The following is a 14,012-nucleotide window of genomic DNA, read 5'->3' as shown; positions in this document are numbered from 1 at the left end:
AATTAAAAAACTTGAAACATTATTTGCTCGGTCAGACCTAAATGGATAATAAAAATTTGGACGACGCTTTCGGAAAAGTTATCGAAGTTGGAAGAAAACGCCATTTAGCTTTATTAGAGTCCGTTGAAAATTGTCACTTGTTCCATGGCTTCACATTTAGTCATTTTGAATAAAGCTGGAAGGGAACATTAAATTGTAATGGGTTAAAGGTAAAAGTTTAAATCAGCAAACTTCTATTTTAACGATGCAACTTATAAGAAAAATCAATAGGAATTACAGCCATCAGCAAAAATATTGTACGACTATTTCCAATTAAATTCATTTACAATCGTAATTAATCTGGTTTTCTGTTGTGGTTGTGGTTAGTCTACTTTTTCCTAACTGTGATGTAAACAATTTAACAGTTGGAAAAATTTTCATTTAGTTTGATGACCCAGTGTTGAGTTTAAAAACTGTACAATGTATTTGGTTTATGAGAGAGATTTACTAATGAGACTGAGCGTACCAAAAAAAAAACAAAACTAATTTTAAAACGCCAACAAGTCGTTTATTTTGTTGCCAGATACCTACAATCTTCTCTTCATTTATTATTTAGGGAGATAAAAGCTTTTTAGCGAAGAATTGAAAAAAATGTGCTTTGGTAAGCTCGGGTTTTCACCACAAATGCAGCACAAATACTACATTACACATAATTAAAGTTTGATCATTCTATCTCAACTTTTCTCCAATGATTTCAAGTTTCATTACTCACGTAGATACAAAACAGCAAAGCCTCAATTTTATTTGTTTTCGAATAATAATATTTTGTTTTCCCGGTTGTACACAACAACAAGAAGTTTGTAAGTCTTGTTAGCAAAGTTTGTCAGTAGAGAAGTTTTGCTCATTATGATACCAATTTGTTGTGTTGGATAAAACTTCAAGTTTCACTACGTGGTATTTAAAAATAAACCTGTAAAGTCAAATATATGAAGGCAGGATTGAACAAAAGTAAGCTAATTCATCAACACTTTTTTTTGGTCTAATTTTGTGAAACCATTTGAAGCCTGGAAATAAAGTTGCTTATGCTTTTTTAAAGCAAAAAATTTACGGATACAAGAAAGACATAGACTAACCTAAGCAATGTGAATTAATATCCAAGTTTTAGAAAACTTTTCCAGGTTCACTTTAATGCGAAACATCGAAACATTTGCGCATTACTACCCACAACACGGGAATTCTGGAAGAGTTCGAACCAGAAGCGCGTTCCGCACTAACTGAGCGAATTTGCAAAAGTTTCCCAGTTGGGAAAGGATCCAGGAGTGTCTGTCTCTCTGTTGCATTTTCATGTTAGCTGCCCAGAAGTACACTCTACTTTAGTTAGTTTAGTTAGGTACTTATACTTTTTTAAGTGTGGTATTATAGGCAGTTAAAAAAATTTGTGGTTACTAATTTAACGTTAATTAATACAAAGTTTAGTAATTATAAGTAATATATTTACTAACCTAAAACTACCCTGTATATTTTATATCAGTTAATAAAACTGAGGCACAACATTTTACATTTTCCGATTAACTGTTGTAACCATTAATTTCCCAGGGTAAAAGCAAGCGGTTTTATTTTTCAAACAAGTTTTTTTCTACATTATTCGTTAAATTCCAAATTTACTCCTAGTAATAAATCACTACAACGGTTGGCTTCTATTCGTTAACACGTAATGGTTGTTCCATAATAATTAATAGTGTGGAAAGCTATGTACCATTTGGTATGAGCCCTAAATATTTTTATTAGACAATTTTATTGTATCTTCTTTTGTTATCATTTAATTCTCGTTGATTCAATTTCAACTTTGTATTTGATACAATAATGTATGGTTTGAATTTTAAGCAAGTAAGGGCAGAAGGGAAAATTTCTTTTTAGTCCCTGGAAACTTAAAGATTGGCCAGTTGAATTATATCAACTTTTCTGCTTTATAAGTCACACGATTTATTTTTAATTAATCATCGTTTTTATATCCCTCTTGTTCCTTTTTTATACGAAATGCAATTTGGCCCAGACTTTTCGGCAGGTCAATCCTCGTTTCTTTTGTGAAGGTAAAATGGTATTTATACATCGAAAAAGGTCCTGAATAAACATCTGCTGGATCAACGAAATATCCTCGTCATTTTGTATTCCGACATTCTATAGACACATAGAATACGTGGGTAGCATTGTGTAAAACAAAAATAAGCACAAGCATATTAGGACAGAAAAGTTGCTACTGACCTAATACGGAAAACATGCTTTTTGCTATTCAAAACTCTATTTTGGGGAAATTAACAAGACAAATTCACCGATCAATCTGTCAACAGCAATCAATGGAAATTTATCTCTAAAAACAACAACTCTACTCAACCTACGATAATCAATGCACACGAGTGCCGATCCATCCTTTTTTCTGACAACCACAACTCAAATCCACAATTCGCTTATGAAGTTGAAAATCAATAATCTGCTTAGAGTAAATAACTTATAAGTTCAAAACGAACAAATGACAAAAACCTGCCATATCGTAATTTTCATAACTCAGGAAATGTTATTCAATTATTCTTATGGGTTGTTGTAAAACCTGTACATATTGTATTAGAAAGAATATTAGTAGATGGTATGTATGAATAGGATATACATTTAACTTATACCATCAGTTGAAATATTCTATTGTCAATTTTGTTTTATGACCAGTTTTTCCTTTTGGGTAACACAAACTAACTTTGCTTTCTGATGCATTTAGGTCTAAATTGCATACTATTCGTAATCAATATTCAATATCCGTAATATTGCCCTTCAGCTCTGGCTTTTGTCATATTGTTTCCTTTGATCTTTGAAACCAGTTTTTTCCTACAGAGGTACCGAAATAAATTTCGATTAGAAAAAACTTTATAAAATAGAATTTTACACTATTTATTTGAATGTGCTACGGAGTTTGCAGATCTATTTTTCGGCGAATTCTTACTACAAGTAACTAGGTTGGACATTTCCGGGTTTGAGCTAGGTTTATCACTATTACACTTGTTAATTTTCTGCTCTAAGTTATTGGAATTCTGATTTAAAGACGCTAAACTGCCAAAAAGGGTTTTTAATTTGCCGAAAAAATTGTTGTTGTTCAGTTTATTGTCTGAAGAAAAAGGTTTGATCGTCTGATTTTGCCATATAGGCCAGGATGCTCTGGGAACATCCAAGTAATGCACTTCAGGAAAAATTTGCTTGACTTTTGCAGATTTCATTGAGTTGCTGTTAGAAACTTCAAGCAATTCCTCCAACCTAGCAATCTCTTTATCCAAAGCCTTCAATTCAGCCCTGAATACATTGTTCTGAATCTCCAATCTAAACATTATCTCTTTCGGATCGTCATTAATAAATCTTCGAGTGTTGCTTTGTAATTTCAGGCCCATACTTTTCATAATTCCCTCGTCAGGTTCTTCTAAAAGCGATTTCAGTTTAGGCAGAAACATTAGTATTAACGTAATAGTGGCTGAAGCCAAAATACTCGTTGTTTTGACAATGAAACTAAGAATAAAGTAGTCAGTAACAAAACTGAAGGCCACAACTAAAACAGTAGAAAAGACAGCGCTGTAAACACAAATTCCAATGTACTGGGAATCGTTCAAAGCAGGAATTTTCACGTGACGAGTTTTCCAAGCCATGTAAACTGCCATAACAAGGATGATAGATTTGTATCCAAATAGTGCAATGTGCCAACCTATAGTGTTGGTGCACTGACAAAGTTCTATCTGTAAACCAAAATGTTAAAAGTTAAAGCAAAACAGTTTGATAATCACGTTTAATTATTATTGATAGGGTTGCTAATTAACACTGGTTGTGGATTACTGGAATATCTACTAGTTGTTGCACATTTCACGACTGCAAAACGGATTAATTCTATTATGCCTGTTCTTCTTGCAATTTACAGTTGATTAAAATTTGAAAACACTTTATAATAGTTTAAGAAGCTTAATTTTCAATATCAACTTCAATATCGGTTTAATAGGCTTCGATACGGGAAAACTAATTAAACCCAGCCTGCTTCCGTGAAAACTCTTGTAAAATATTATTAATTCAAAGCTGCAGAACGAACGATATTAGCTCTCGAAACTTAAAGAAAATCCAATCATTGCCACTCACCTGCAATTGATACAAAATCCTTGGATCCTCGTCGCTGATTTGCATAGCCAAATCGCGTAAATGCCTCTTTAATGGATCTGTAACCATCCAAAGGGAGATAGTTATCACATCAACCAACAAGGGGATCAAAATCAGTCCTATTAGTTGCTGGTCTTTTAACAGTTTATCTTTTAGTATTGTGGTGGTGGTGTATGTAAACAGGCGATGTACCCTGTAAGATTTTGCAAACATCGAACCAAAAGTAAGGGAGAATCCGGCTGAAAGTAAGTAGATTCTAGCCTGAAATTGTAAATCAAAAGTTTTCATAACTTGCACTATTATGACACTATGTTTTTTTAAATCAACTCATCTACATTACTGAATTAGTCATAAATTGATTTAGCAGAACAGTTTTCCTAGACATTTTGTTCCTGCTAAATATTTAAGTATGCTTTGACAAATAAATGGCAACAGCTGTATAGCGTTTTGAATATTGCAGTGGTAATAAAAATCCCATTTAATCAGTCATGCATAGCCCATACATCTGCCATAATTCAGCTAGTTTGGTTGAAAAGAGTTCACTTTCGACTATAAAAACTGTTAACAATTAAAATGCCGTTCATCAATAATTCCTGTCCAATTTTGTTCCGTGTTCAGTGATTTTAATAAATCACCGCGTATAGTAACCGAGTGTACGTATTGAAAAATTTAAATCCGAAACTGGGACTAGTTTCAGCAAACATTTTTTCATTTTTTTATCTGATTGATACTCCGTTTTTTGACTGGTTTTATTGGATTATTCTGTGGTTAAAGCAGTATCATTAGAATAGGTGAAAATTTCTAATACCTACCACGCAAAGCTCATCAAAATATCTCTTCGTGACAAAATTAACGTTATTCAATCCAAACAGGATTACAGACAAGTAAACCAAAACACAACCAACAACAGCCAGATTATTCAAGTTTGGACTGGACAACTAAAATTGGCAAAGTTTTAATAAGTCAGGCGTTAGAATTAAACTTACCTTGATAGTTTTCAACTCCCTGAATTTCAAATTAAAATAGAGAAACACCACCGAGCAGGTTATTCCTGCAAATGATATTGCAGTGGCAACGTAAAAGAGTGGTTTTGGTATCATTACTGGAACCAAAAAATTTGGGATTTTCTTTAATCAAGTTAGAAAAGTATTACCTAGAGAGGTTTTTACGATTCGTTGCGCCAGAGGAATATTACCTTCATGCCAAGAAACTTTGCTACAAACATGACAATCTAACATTAACTTGTCTTTTATTGCATCGTACAAAGCTATGACAGTGACCAACCCCTCTAAAATATAAAATAAGAAGATTACTTTTGATCTTAAAAATAAAAATTAATTAGCAGTTTTGCTTTGAAATCGTATTAACATTATTAATGGATCCGTGAATATTTCAAAATTTCTCTTTACTAATTATTATCATTTTCTCTGTTTGTCCCCTTCTTTCTTTATAAATTTTTATATCCCCTTTACCAACAGGGGTGGAAGCTCTAAATTAATGTCTCTCGTACTTTTACAGACTAAACAGCACAGATTTGAAAATGCATTACATTCTAAAAGGCACCGCAATAAATTATTGAGAAGCTTAAGTATGGTAGTGGATCAACTTACTGACGAGAACACTTTGAGATTAGACGGATAAGTTGAGAATTACGGCAATTTCGTGAGGACGTTGCAATAAATGGGACGGATTCTAGGAGACTAAGCACGTTTCAGAATATGAGGTTTTCAGATCCAGGATTATAATAATAATAATAGAGCTAAGAATTTGACTATAACCAGACTGCATACTGAACGAATTGCGTCTTCAACGTGGTTATTAAGTTTCTGATGTTAACTAAACACTTTAATATTTGTTTCTAAAGATTTAATTTGTATAAATGGTTTATGATTGGTAAAAAAAGGTTTTTCTTGACTAATCATAAACTACGACCAGTGTTGTAATTTAGGCAAACATTGGAATTATAAAAACGACAAATAGTAGTGAAAATCCTCATGGAGCAATCAAGAAAACCCAATTAAAAACCAGTTTGTGTCCGATACAAATTTCATCAGTTTGTCAATCCTGAAATTCATCGCATTTGAAAATATGACCATCCATAATTTTCATTCCGACTCCAAAAATTATTACGCTTTAATTAATTCGCTATTAAATTTATTTGGCTGTTAGACGGGTTTACAAACAAAATACACGAATGAATTTGTGTGAACTAATAAATACAATGGACTAAAACTATTAAAATATGACAAGCGTGTGAGTTTAATCGTATTTAAAAATAGGGTGGTGAATAATAAATACCTTGAATTTGGCCAATTTGAAAATCCCCTAAACGATCTGCTCCATTAAATTTTACCGGACCCTAAACAGGACATTTTAGTGGAACATTGCATAGTTTTGAAATTACTTACGGAAACTCCGATAAACTTTAATCTGGACATAGCCTCAAAAATTTGCTGGGTAATATTAAAATTTGCGTAACTAAATTGTAGCAGATTTTCTACTTTACTGATCCGTAGCGATAATGCTATAGCCCAAACAGCATCGTAGCTATCTTTAGCTGAATCCGCCAGCTGCAATAAATTGGGATAAGGATGATAATCCTCAATCATTACAACACCGTTGACAGCTTGCTGCAGCTGAAATTGACTGCATTTCGAGTTTTCCTGCCACCAAAATTCTTTCTGATCCAGAATCCATACGTATTCCTTTCCATACATTCCCAACGCGTACACCTGCAATGACCTCTGGTTACATAAAATGATCAGCAAAAATAATAAAGCTTACGGTGCAGAAAATAAACGGGGCCAACGTCGTCGAAAAACTGCCAATTATAATTCGAACGTCCAATCTCTAGAAAAAAATACTGGCAGTGATTTATATTAATCCAGAACATCAAATGCAAGCACACAAGAGATAAAATGATTGATACGGCCAGACTGTCGTTGATTTTTTCCCTTAATAATACCGGTCGTAAATTTTGGTTATAAATTGGGGAGCAGAATGATCGGATATAAAAAGTAAACTCGAATATATCAAATTTAATGAGTTATTATTGTACACTACATTGTAAATAACTAAATAAACTTTTAGAATAGTCCTATTTGGCTGTAATTCCGTATTTACAATCGGGACCATTTCCGCAAAAACCGGACAAAGTGAACAAAAGAAGGTAATAAATGCCAAAAATGTATAATTGATTAGTCGCATTGAGAGTAACCTTTCAGTTCTCGTTAGTATTCAATTATTGATTTTGACATAAAAACTGTATCCATAAAGTTCACGACCAAATGAAGGATTTCCTTTCAGAAGATTTTATTAAATTGTTGCAGAATTTCTATATGGATTCCTTCAGAAAGAATCGATCTGGTTTGTTGCAACAGTTGGATATCTGCTGAATAAATAAAACTGTTTCGGTGCAGACAAAACTTAGAATTTTGCATGCGGCAGCATTTGAGGAAAACCGTCGAGAAATTAGTTTTGTCCAAACATTTTTCCGGTAGCGAATTATGTGCTGCGATGGTAGTAAGATAAACTGCGAAAAGTTTATCGGGCCCTTCACATTTGCACCCCTATTTTTCTATCGCTTAGTGTGATTTACTGCGCGGTTAGCTCTATATTATAACGTCGACAGGCGGTAGATCCGAGGATGTAGCGGCCAATTTTGTTATAAATTTCATTAAACCAGGTGATGAATTGCTTCTCAACTTGTATGATGAGAATAATGTATAATGAATTAAAGATTGTAGTATACTACAAAATCCTTCACAGTTACAATCAAAATTGAAATTAGTGACTTAACGCATCAAAACAAATTTATTGATTATAACAGCATCTGAACCAAGGTGCAGATAATTCCTGCTTAATATCTGAAATTTAATCCAAATAATCCGCTTACAGCAAATTTAGTGTTAATTAAATGATGATTAATTGAAAACTGCTGTATACCTCGTAATTCCAACTTCTTAAAACTCGTTAAAATTAGTAATAACTGATTAGAATTTACAATTAAGATATACCTTTAAAACTTCCAGTTGTTCTCGATAGTTTTCATAAGAAAACGTTACGGTGGACAAGCAACTGACATTCTGTTTTTCCAATTCGGTGACTAAATGATTGACGGGTAGTAAGTAACGGTTTTCGCTCTGGCTAAAAGCAGCTACCACTTTCCAATTAAAGTGTTTGATGAACAGAGATTTGGCGATATTGCGTGAAGAGTCCGGAGCTGCTGTCCTGAAGAAAAGTGGAAATTGACGTCGATCAGAGAGAACTGGAGATTCCGAACCGTAGGAAACCTAAAATGTGCCCAAAAATAACTTTTTTCTCACTCTTTGCCCTGAATTATTGCTGCAGTTGTTACATTATAACAAGGGAAACAATCAAGTTTTTTATTGCCTCAATTTGTTTTCCCAGTATGTATTAGTAGAAAATTACGTCTATTTATCTTTTGATTTCTTTTTTACAATCAAAAAGGAACAGCAGCTGCCCAATAAACCAAAGCAATAAACCGCCTTAATTAATACCTGAATTATATTCCAGTAAGGGACTATATGGGCTAAAGCTTCGCTGACGTTTGAACATCCTGAATCTAATAACATTAAGATGGTTTTCGAAGAGTAAATTGCATGGAACAATCGGTCAATTGCCACTCCTGGATCACACTAAAACATTTTTTGCTTTACTAATGACGAGATTGCCGATAAATTTATAATGTTTAATACGTGAAAAAACAGGAATTCATGTTTATTATATATAAATAAATATAAATATTGATACAGTTTTAATGGTGGTATTCTGTGAACGAAAATAAATTAAAAACTAATATTAAATGGTGTGTTTATTTGCGAATTATTTGTTTGCCACATATTATGAAACTATTAAACTTGTATTTCATTAGTATAGTAGAAACAATTTTGTTTTTTTTTAGGCTCAACTAATTTTACTAAAAATAATGTAAGGCGAGGCAAATTTTGTTTTATAGGAAAAATGATTGTTCTACTAAATACTCTGCAATTACTATAGAATGCATCTTAGAGTGATGAAGGAGAAGAGTTTTGATATTATTATAACTTCTCAGAAAAATCAAAACTATGATTTGATATGGAAAGCTAAACTGACTTGTAGGATATATTTATTGTAGAAAGAAAATTGTTATAAATGGCCTAATGCCCCATTACCTGGGTGTCATTAATAAGCAAAACTAACTTGTAGCCCGGCAGAATATTAAAAGCATTTACATGTCGTACTGCCAGTTGTGCGGCAGCTAATTCGTTTACTTTGTCTTTTTGTATGTTTGCCGCTGTAGTCAAGTCAAACAGTCCTAAAAAGTCAGGCTTGCAGTAAATTCCCAACAAACTGTTAAATATATAAAAAGGTGGCTCACCCAGCACGTAAATGACATCGTCTCCTGCATCGCGCTCCAGAGATATATTAGTGCCGTCCGGCAGCTCCAAAGTGGAATTTAAAAGTTCTACAACGTCAAAAATTATTTCCCTCGGGTAGCTTAGATTGTTCTCGTCGTTAAACAATTCCTCGTACAACAAATAAGAGTTTATATCAGGAAAAGCCTTGATTATTTCGTATCGCGGTTTTCTTATATGAATAAAAAACATGACAAAGGCCAAAGTTATAAACAGCACGCAGAACGATCTTTGAAAGGGATGAATTATCAGCATTCTTTATTTTTCCCGTTGTTTAGTGACACAATGAAATAATAAATGTGTGCCCGCTGTTTCGTTACAGCAGCAAAAAGACTGAAGGTCTTGTTCTTTAGAAATTATGAATAAGGCCAGCTTTAAGGCTTGAGAACCACTTGAATTTTCTGCGCCTTCTAAACTTGGCTAACGTTAATTTGCCGACCTGGCAGATTTTCTTTTGTCATTGTTTCAAGGGGAAATCTTACTATTTTTTCAACCAGTCAGTTATTGATACGTTTTTATTCAAACTTAGTATTATTTATTAATATAACTAATAATTTCAGAGCTTTCCAACTGTTTTTAACCTTAAAACGCGAGGCTTTTCAGTCAAAAGTATAGTTTTTTCATCCGAATACTTTGAAAACACTCCATTTTACTTGAAATTCAAACAGTGTATTTTTGTAAATTCTTGTACTAACTTTAAAAAGTGTAATTTTAAATTACTTCTAAGTTCTCAACTGTTAAAATGTGGTTTATAGCAAAAAATATAACTTTCAGGACTTGAAATCATTGAAAACACCACATTTTAATTTAAATTCCATGCTGAAAAGCCAAGTTTAACCAATTCATAAGAAATATTGCTGAACAGCCTAATTTCAAATTGTTTTACTGTTAGCCCTAATAAAACTCTCTAATTTAAGGTTTATGGCCTAATTTTTACTTTTAAAAACTGTCTAATTTCAGATCTTTCAGTGAAGGCATATTTCTGTGAAACCACTACATTTCAATTAAAATACAATGCTGCCACACGAGTGAGCTTTCAGCCTGAAATAACGATCTGAAATCCCATTTCTTTTAGCTAATAACAAATTTTTACGGTTCTAGACTTTCTATTATTAATTGTATTAATTACCATATTATGCACTTTCTAAAAACTGAAAATTTTTCATCAAATACTTAGTCACGTAAATTATTAGAGGCTGCTCCAACTTAAGAACTTTATTAAAGCAGAAGGAATTTGAACTTTCCCTATTATGAGTTTCCTATAACTTTCCCAGAAGGTCCAAGTTTTTGTTTTTCACACAGAAAATATAGAAAAAAAGGTGATGAGCATGTTAAATCTTATAGAGAAACTTAGTTTGAGACTTGACAAATGAGGGAAAAGTCTAACATTTTCTAACCCACAACAAAATGTCGAGAACACCGGGAATCCCACTGAAGGGACTGTCTCATTTATTTAATAAGACTACGTTCTGTTCAAGTCATCCTTTTAGACGTGAAACGCTCTTCTTAATTGTAGGGGACTTTAGCATCAAATTTGACATCCAGCTTTGTTATCCCTCTGTTAAATTCTCCAAGTTACTTTATAAGAAATATTATTTGATTTTTGTTTACAGTAATGTATGTAATATGATTATTTAGTTTAAAATTGCAACTATTATTTATTGATTATAATGCCAGTTTAAAATGTTGTTCAAGCTTTGTTGGTTTCATAAGTAAATTACACACAAACATGATGGTTTTTACCAATGTTATTGATATGATGAGAGATAACGTATAAACAATTCAAACTATACAAATGATTTTGATATCAAATAAATGTGTAATTAAATGCATAAGCCCTAGCAGTTTTGTTTTTCATATATTGGCTATTGTATTATTTTACTAATTATTTGAACGGGTTCAGCGCATAATGTAACAAATGGGATACAAAATGAAAAATTCACTGTTATTATTAGAGCCACATTTTGGTGTCAGACCTAGATTTTGATAATTCCACCATACAAAACTGACACAAAGCAAGGACAATGATATTTTCATTAAAGTTTAAAAAACAAATTGAACATTACCAAAAAAACAACTGAAATCTACTACAACACCACAAATGGATCTTCTCTACAATTATTACACAAACTGAAAAGCTGTGACTGCTTTCCCAGTGGGAAAAAAAATAAAACACCTGCAATTTGCCATTAATATAATTAAAAATTAACTTAACTTTTATTGACATCACAATAAAGAAATAAACTCTAATATTCACTTTAATATTACAATAACAAATACCTTTGAAAGTGGAAATAATTATACGGTAACAGACCACTAACAAAACTGAAAATACCAAAGCACATTAAAAGCTACAAATAAAAGTAAGTACAAATTAAATGTGGTAATTTAACCTTTGGTGAATAGTAGTTAATTTAAAAAATATTCGGTCTAATAAGAGATTCATAATTTCTTAACTCACACTGTATCAGTTGACTCTCTTAACATTTTATATAAACAACTTAAAAATCCCATTTTGTTATCTATTTACAACTAAGTGAAGGTACTTATTTGACATTAGACTAGGAAAATATATTCTCTATCACAAGAATGCTCTATATAATAGCAAAATATAACAATCTGGATTATATTCTTCACATAAAATGATATTTGTACAGCTAACCAACCAGATTTAAAGTTGCATTAACCACACTTTTTTACAGGAACTTAAAACCTTCAAGCAAATCAGCCATGACCTAAAGTGCTAATTTATTTTCCACACACAACAGTGGCATTAAATTGATTTTGACTATTGTTTTTGGCTATTAACCTTGAATTCATACTTGATTGGTTATATTTCACTTAAATATAAGGTAACTTAAGATATTGGTAAATAACAAAGCCTTTTTGGATAATTTGTTGTCAGAAAAACAGATAATTTACTGACCAACTGGTTAACTGTAAAAGGCAAAACTACTAGAAAAAAAAAACAATGCAAATACTCAGTAATTTGAATATTAGCAACATATTTTAGAAGAAATTTATCAAGGTGTATAAGGGGGTGGAGGTAAAGAATAAGGTGGAGGAGGTGTAGGGCTTTGAAAATGATTCATATCATCAAATGCATCAATCAGACAACTGTCATCATCCTGATGTGAACTCTTGTAAGGCAGAATAAGATTGTAGATGACCCCCAATGCCTCAGCCCCACCTGAATACCCATTAGTACAGATAAATTAAACAAAACAAAAAACACTTACCAGCAAATGTCATGACATAAAATCCCAGTCCATAAGAAACACTATAATAATTCTTAGGAAATTGATCTTCAATAGAATCCTGTAGAAGTACTACCACATAGTATGACATTGTAACAATTGTCATGACAAATAAGACTGCAAGTATGTTAAATAAACATGTAAGAAGGTAAAATGCATGACAACTTACTTGTGGAAGTTCCTGCCACAGAGTACCTTCTAAACATTCTGTAAATTAATGCCTTTGGACCAATAATGTCCAGGAAAAAACCAACCAATGAAAAAAAAATTGCCATGAAAGACATCAATATTATTATTCGCAGCATATTCACAATGGAAGAGTCCAAACAATTATAATCTGTAATTTAATATAAGAAAATAAAGATAATTCAACTTCACATTCACTTTTCATAAAAACAAAAACTTACCCTCATAACTGATTTCACTGCTAGAATAACCAAACCAGAAGAACTCTCCCACTGTTAAGTAGGGTACACAAACATTCCCATCAATTGTAAACCAAGTCAAGTCTCCCAAAGACATGCATAACAAAGTGATTGCAACCATATGAAAAGTGGCAGACACCAGATTTCTCTCATCATCATGTTGATGGAATATCTCTTTGAGATAGGAGAAGTTTGGTCTTATACACATGGTGTTCTGAAAATACACAATCACATACACTTTATATATCAGAATATTGAGTTATGAGCTTAATAACTTTTTAAAAAATACCTAGAAAATCCTACTTGAACAACCTCTGATCCCAACTAATTGAAGAAGTACTGATTCACTATTGCTACATGTATGGATTACATTAGCTGACCTTGCGGTATTTTGCGACTTACCAGCGTGTAATTTAGGTAACTATTGACTGGCTAAAGTTAAAGTAGTGTTCAACAAAAAAATCATACTGTGGAAAATGTGTTTCTGAAATACCACCCACTGACTTTGACGGTATCACATTTCGGTGCAGTTAGCAACACTGATTCAATAATGTTTATTTGACCACAACCACTAAATATTCTGCTAATTTACAATTTGCAGACGGATTATTTAGTTTAAACTTTGCAAAAACAAACTCAAAAACACAAACATGTAAATTTGTAAATATAATAAAGTCAAATTAATTAAACTAACTTGTCATTGTCAATGCTGCCAGTGTCATAATTCAAGTCAATTTGTAGATTTTTGTATCCTGCTC

The 14,012-nt window shown here is 32.3% G+C and overlaps 2 protein-coding genes across 3 annotated transcripts in view; both read right to left on the bottom strand.

Moving 5' to 3' along the window:
- GABA-B-R3 (gamma-aminobutyric acid type B receptor subunit 3) overlaps positions 1-10,111 on the bottom strand; it is a 31,990-nt gene extending 21,879 nt beyond the window's left edge. Inside the window, exons 1-12 of the mRNA XM_081990352.1 lie at positions 9,536-10,111; positions 9,330-9,472; positions 8,676-8,813; positions 8,172-8,447; positions 6,940-7,005; positions 6,564-6,887; positions 6,454-6,514; positions 5,309-5,443; positions 5,142-5,257; positions 4,968-5,093; positions 4,138-4,416; positions 2,914-3,746 (exon numbers count right to left, since the gene is read on the bottom strand). Of these exons, the coding sequence (XP_081846478.1) occupies positions 2,914-3,746; positions 4,138-4,416; positions 4,968-5,093; positions 5,142-5,257; positions 5,309-5,443; positions 6,454-6,514; positions 6,564-6,887; positions 6,940-7,005; positions 8,172-8,447; positions 8,676-8,813; positions 9,330-9,472; positions 9,536-9,827 (2,789 nt within the window). The 5' untranslated portion in view covers positions 9,828-10,111. The remainder of the gene's footprint in view (positions 1-2,913; positions 3,747-4,137; positions 4,417-4,967; positions 5,094-5,141; positions 5,258-5,308; positions 5,444-6,453; positions 6,515-6,563; positions 6,888-6,939; positions 7,006-8,171; positions 8,448-8,675; positions 8,814-9,329; positions 9,473-9,535) is intronic.
- Positions 10,112-11,751: 1,640 nt separating this feature from the next.
- On the bottom strand, positions 11,752-13,939 carry LOC145735839 (transmembrane protein 127-like). Of its 2 annotated transcripts, none has more exons than XM_081989949.1 (5): positions 13,544-13,939; positions 13,237-13,468; positions 12,999-13,166; positions 12,812-12,946; positions 11,752-12,762 (listed from the first exon to the last, which is right to left on the bottom strand). In XM_081989949.1, exons 2-5 carry the CDS (start codon positions 13,460-13,462, stop codon positions 12,596-12,598), a joined length of 696 nt encoding a protein of 231 aa, XP_081846075.1. In that variant the 5' UTR covers positions 13,463-13,468; positions 13,544-13,939; the 3' UTR covers positions 11,752-12,595. The 2 variants fall into 2 exon arrangements, with proteins under 2 accessions (XP_081846075.1, XP_081846074.1); XM_081989948.1 differs by having other exon boundaries at positions 13,657-13,938.
- Positions 13,940-14,012: the final 73 nt, after the last annotated feature.

The sequence above is a fragment of the Ips typographus genome, linkage group LG11 (assembly GCF_016097725.1).
Source record: "Ips typographus isolate SLU linkage group LG11, UJ_Ityp_2.0, whole genome shotgun sequence".
NCBI lineage: Eukaryota > Metazoa > Arthropoda > Insecta > Coleoptera > Curculionidae > Ips > Ips typographus.
Note: the sequence above shows the minus strand (reverse complement) of the source record. Positions and strands in the feature narration are given on the sequence as shown.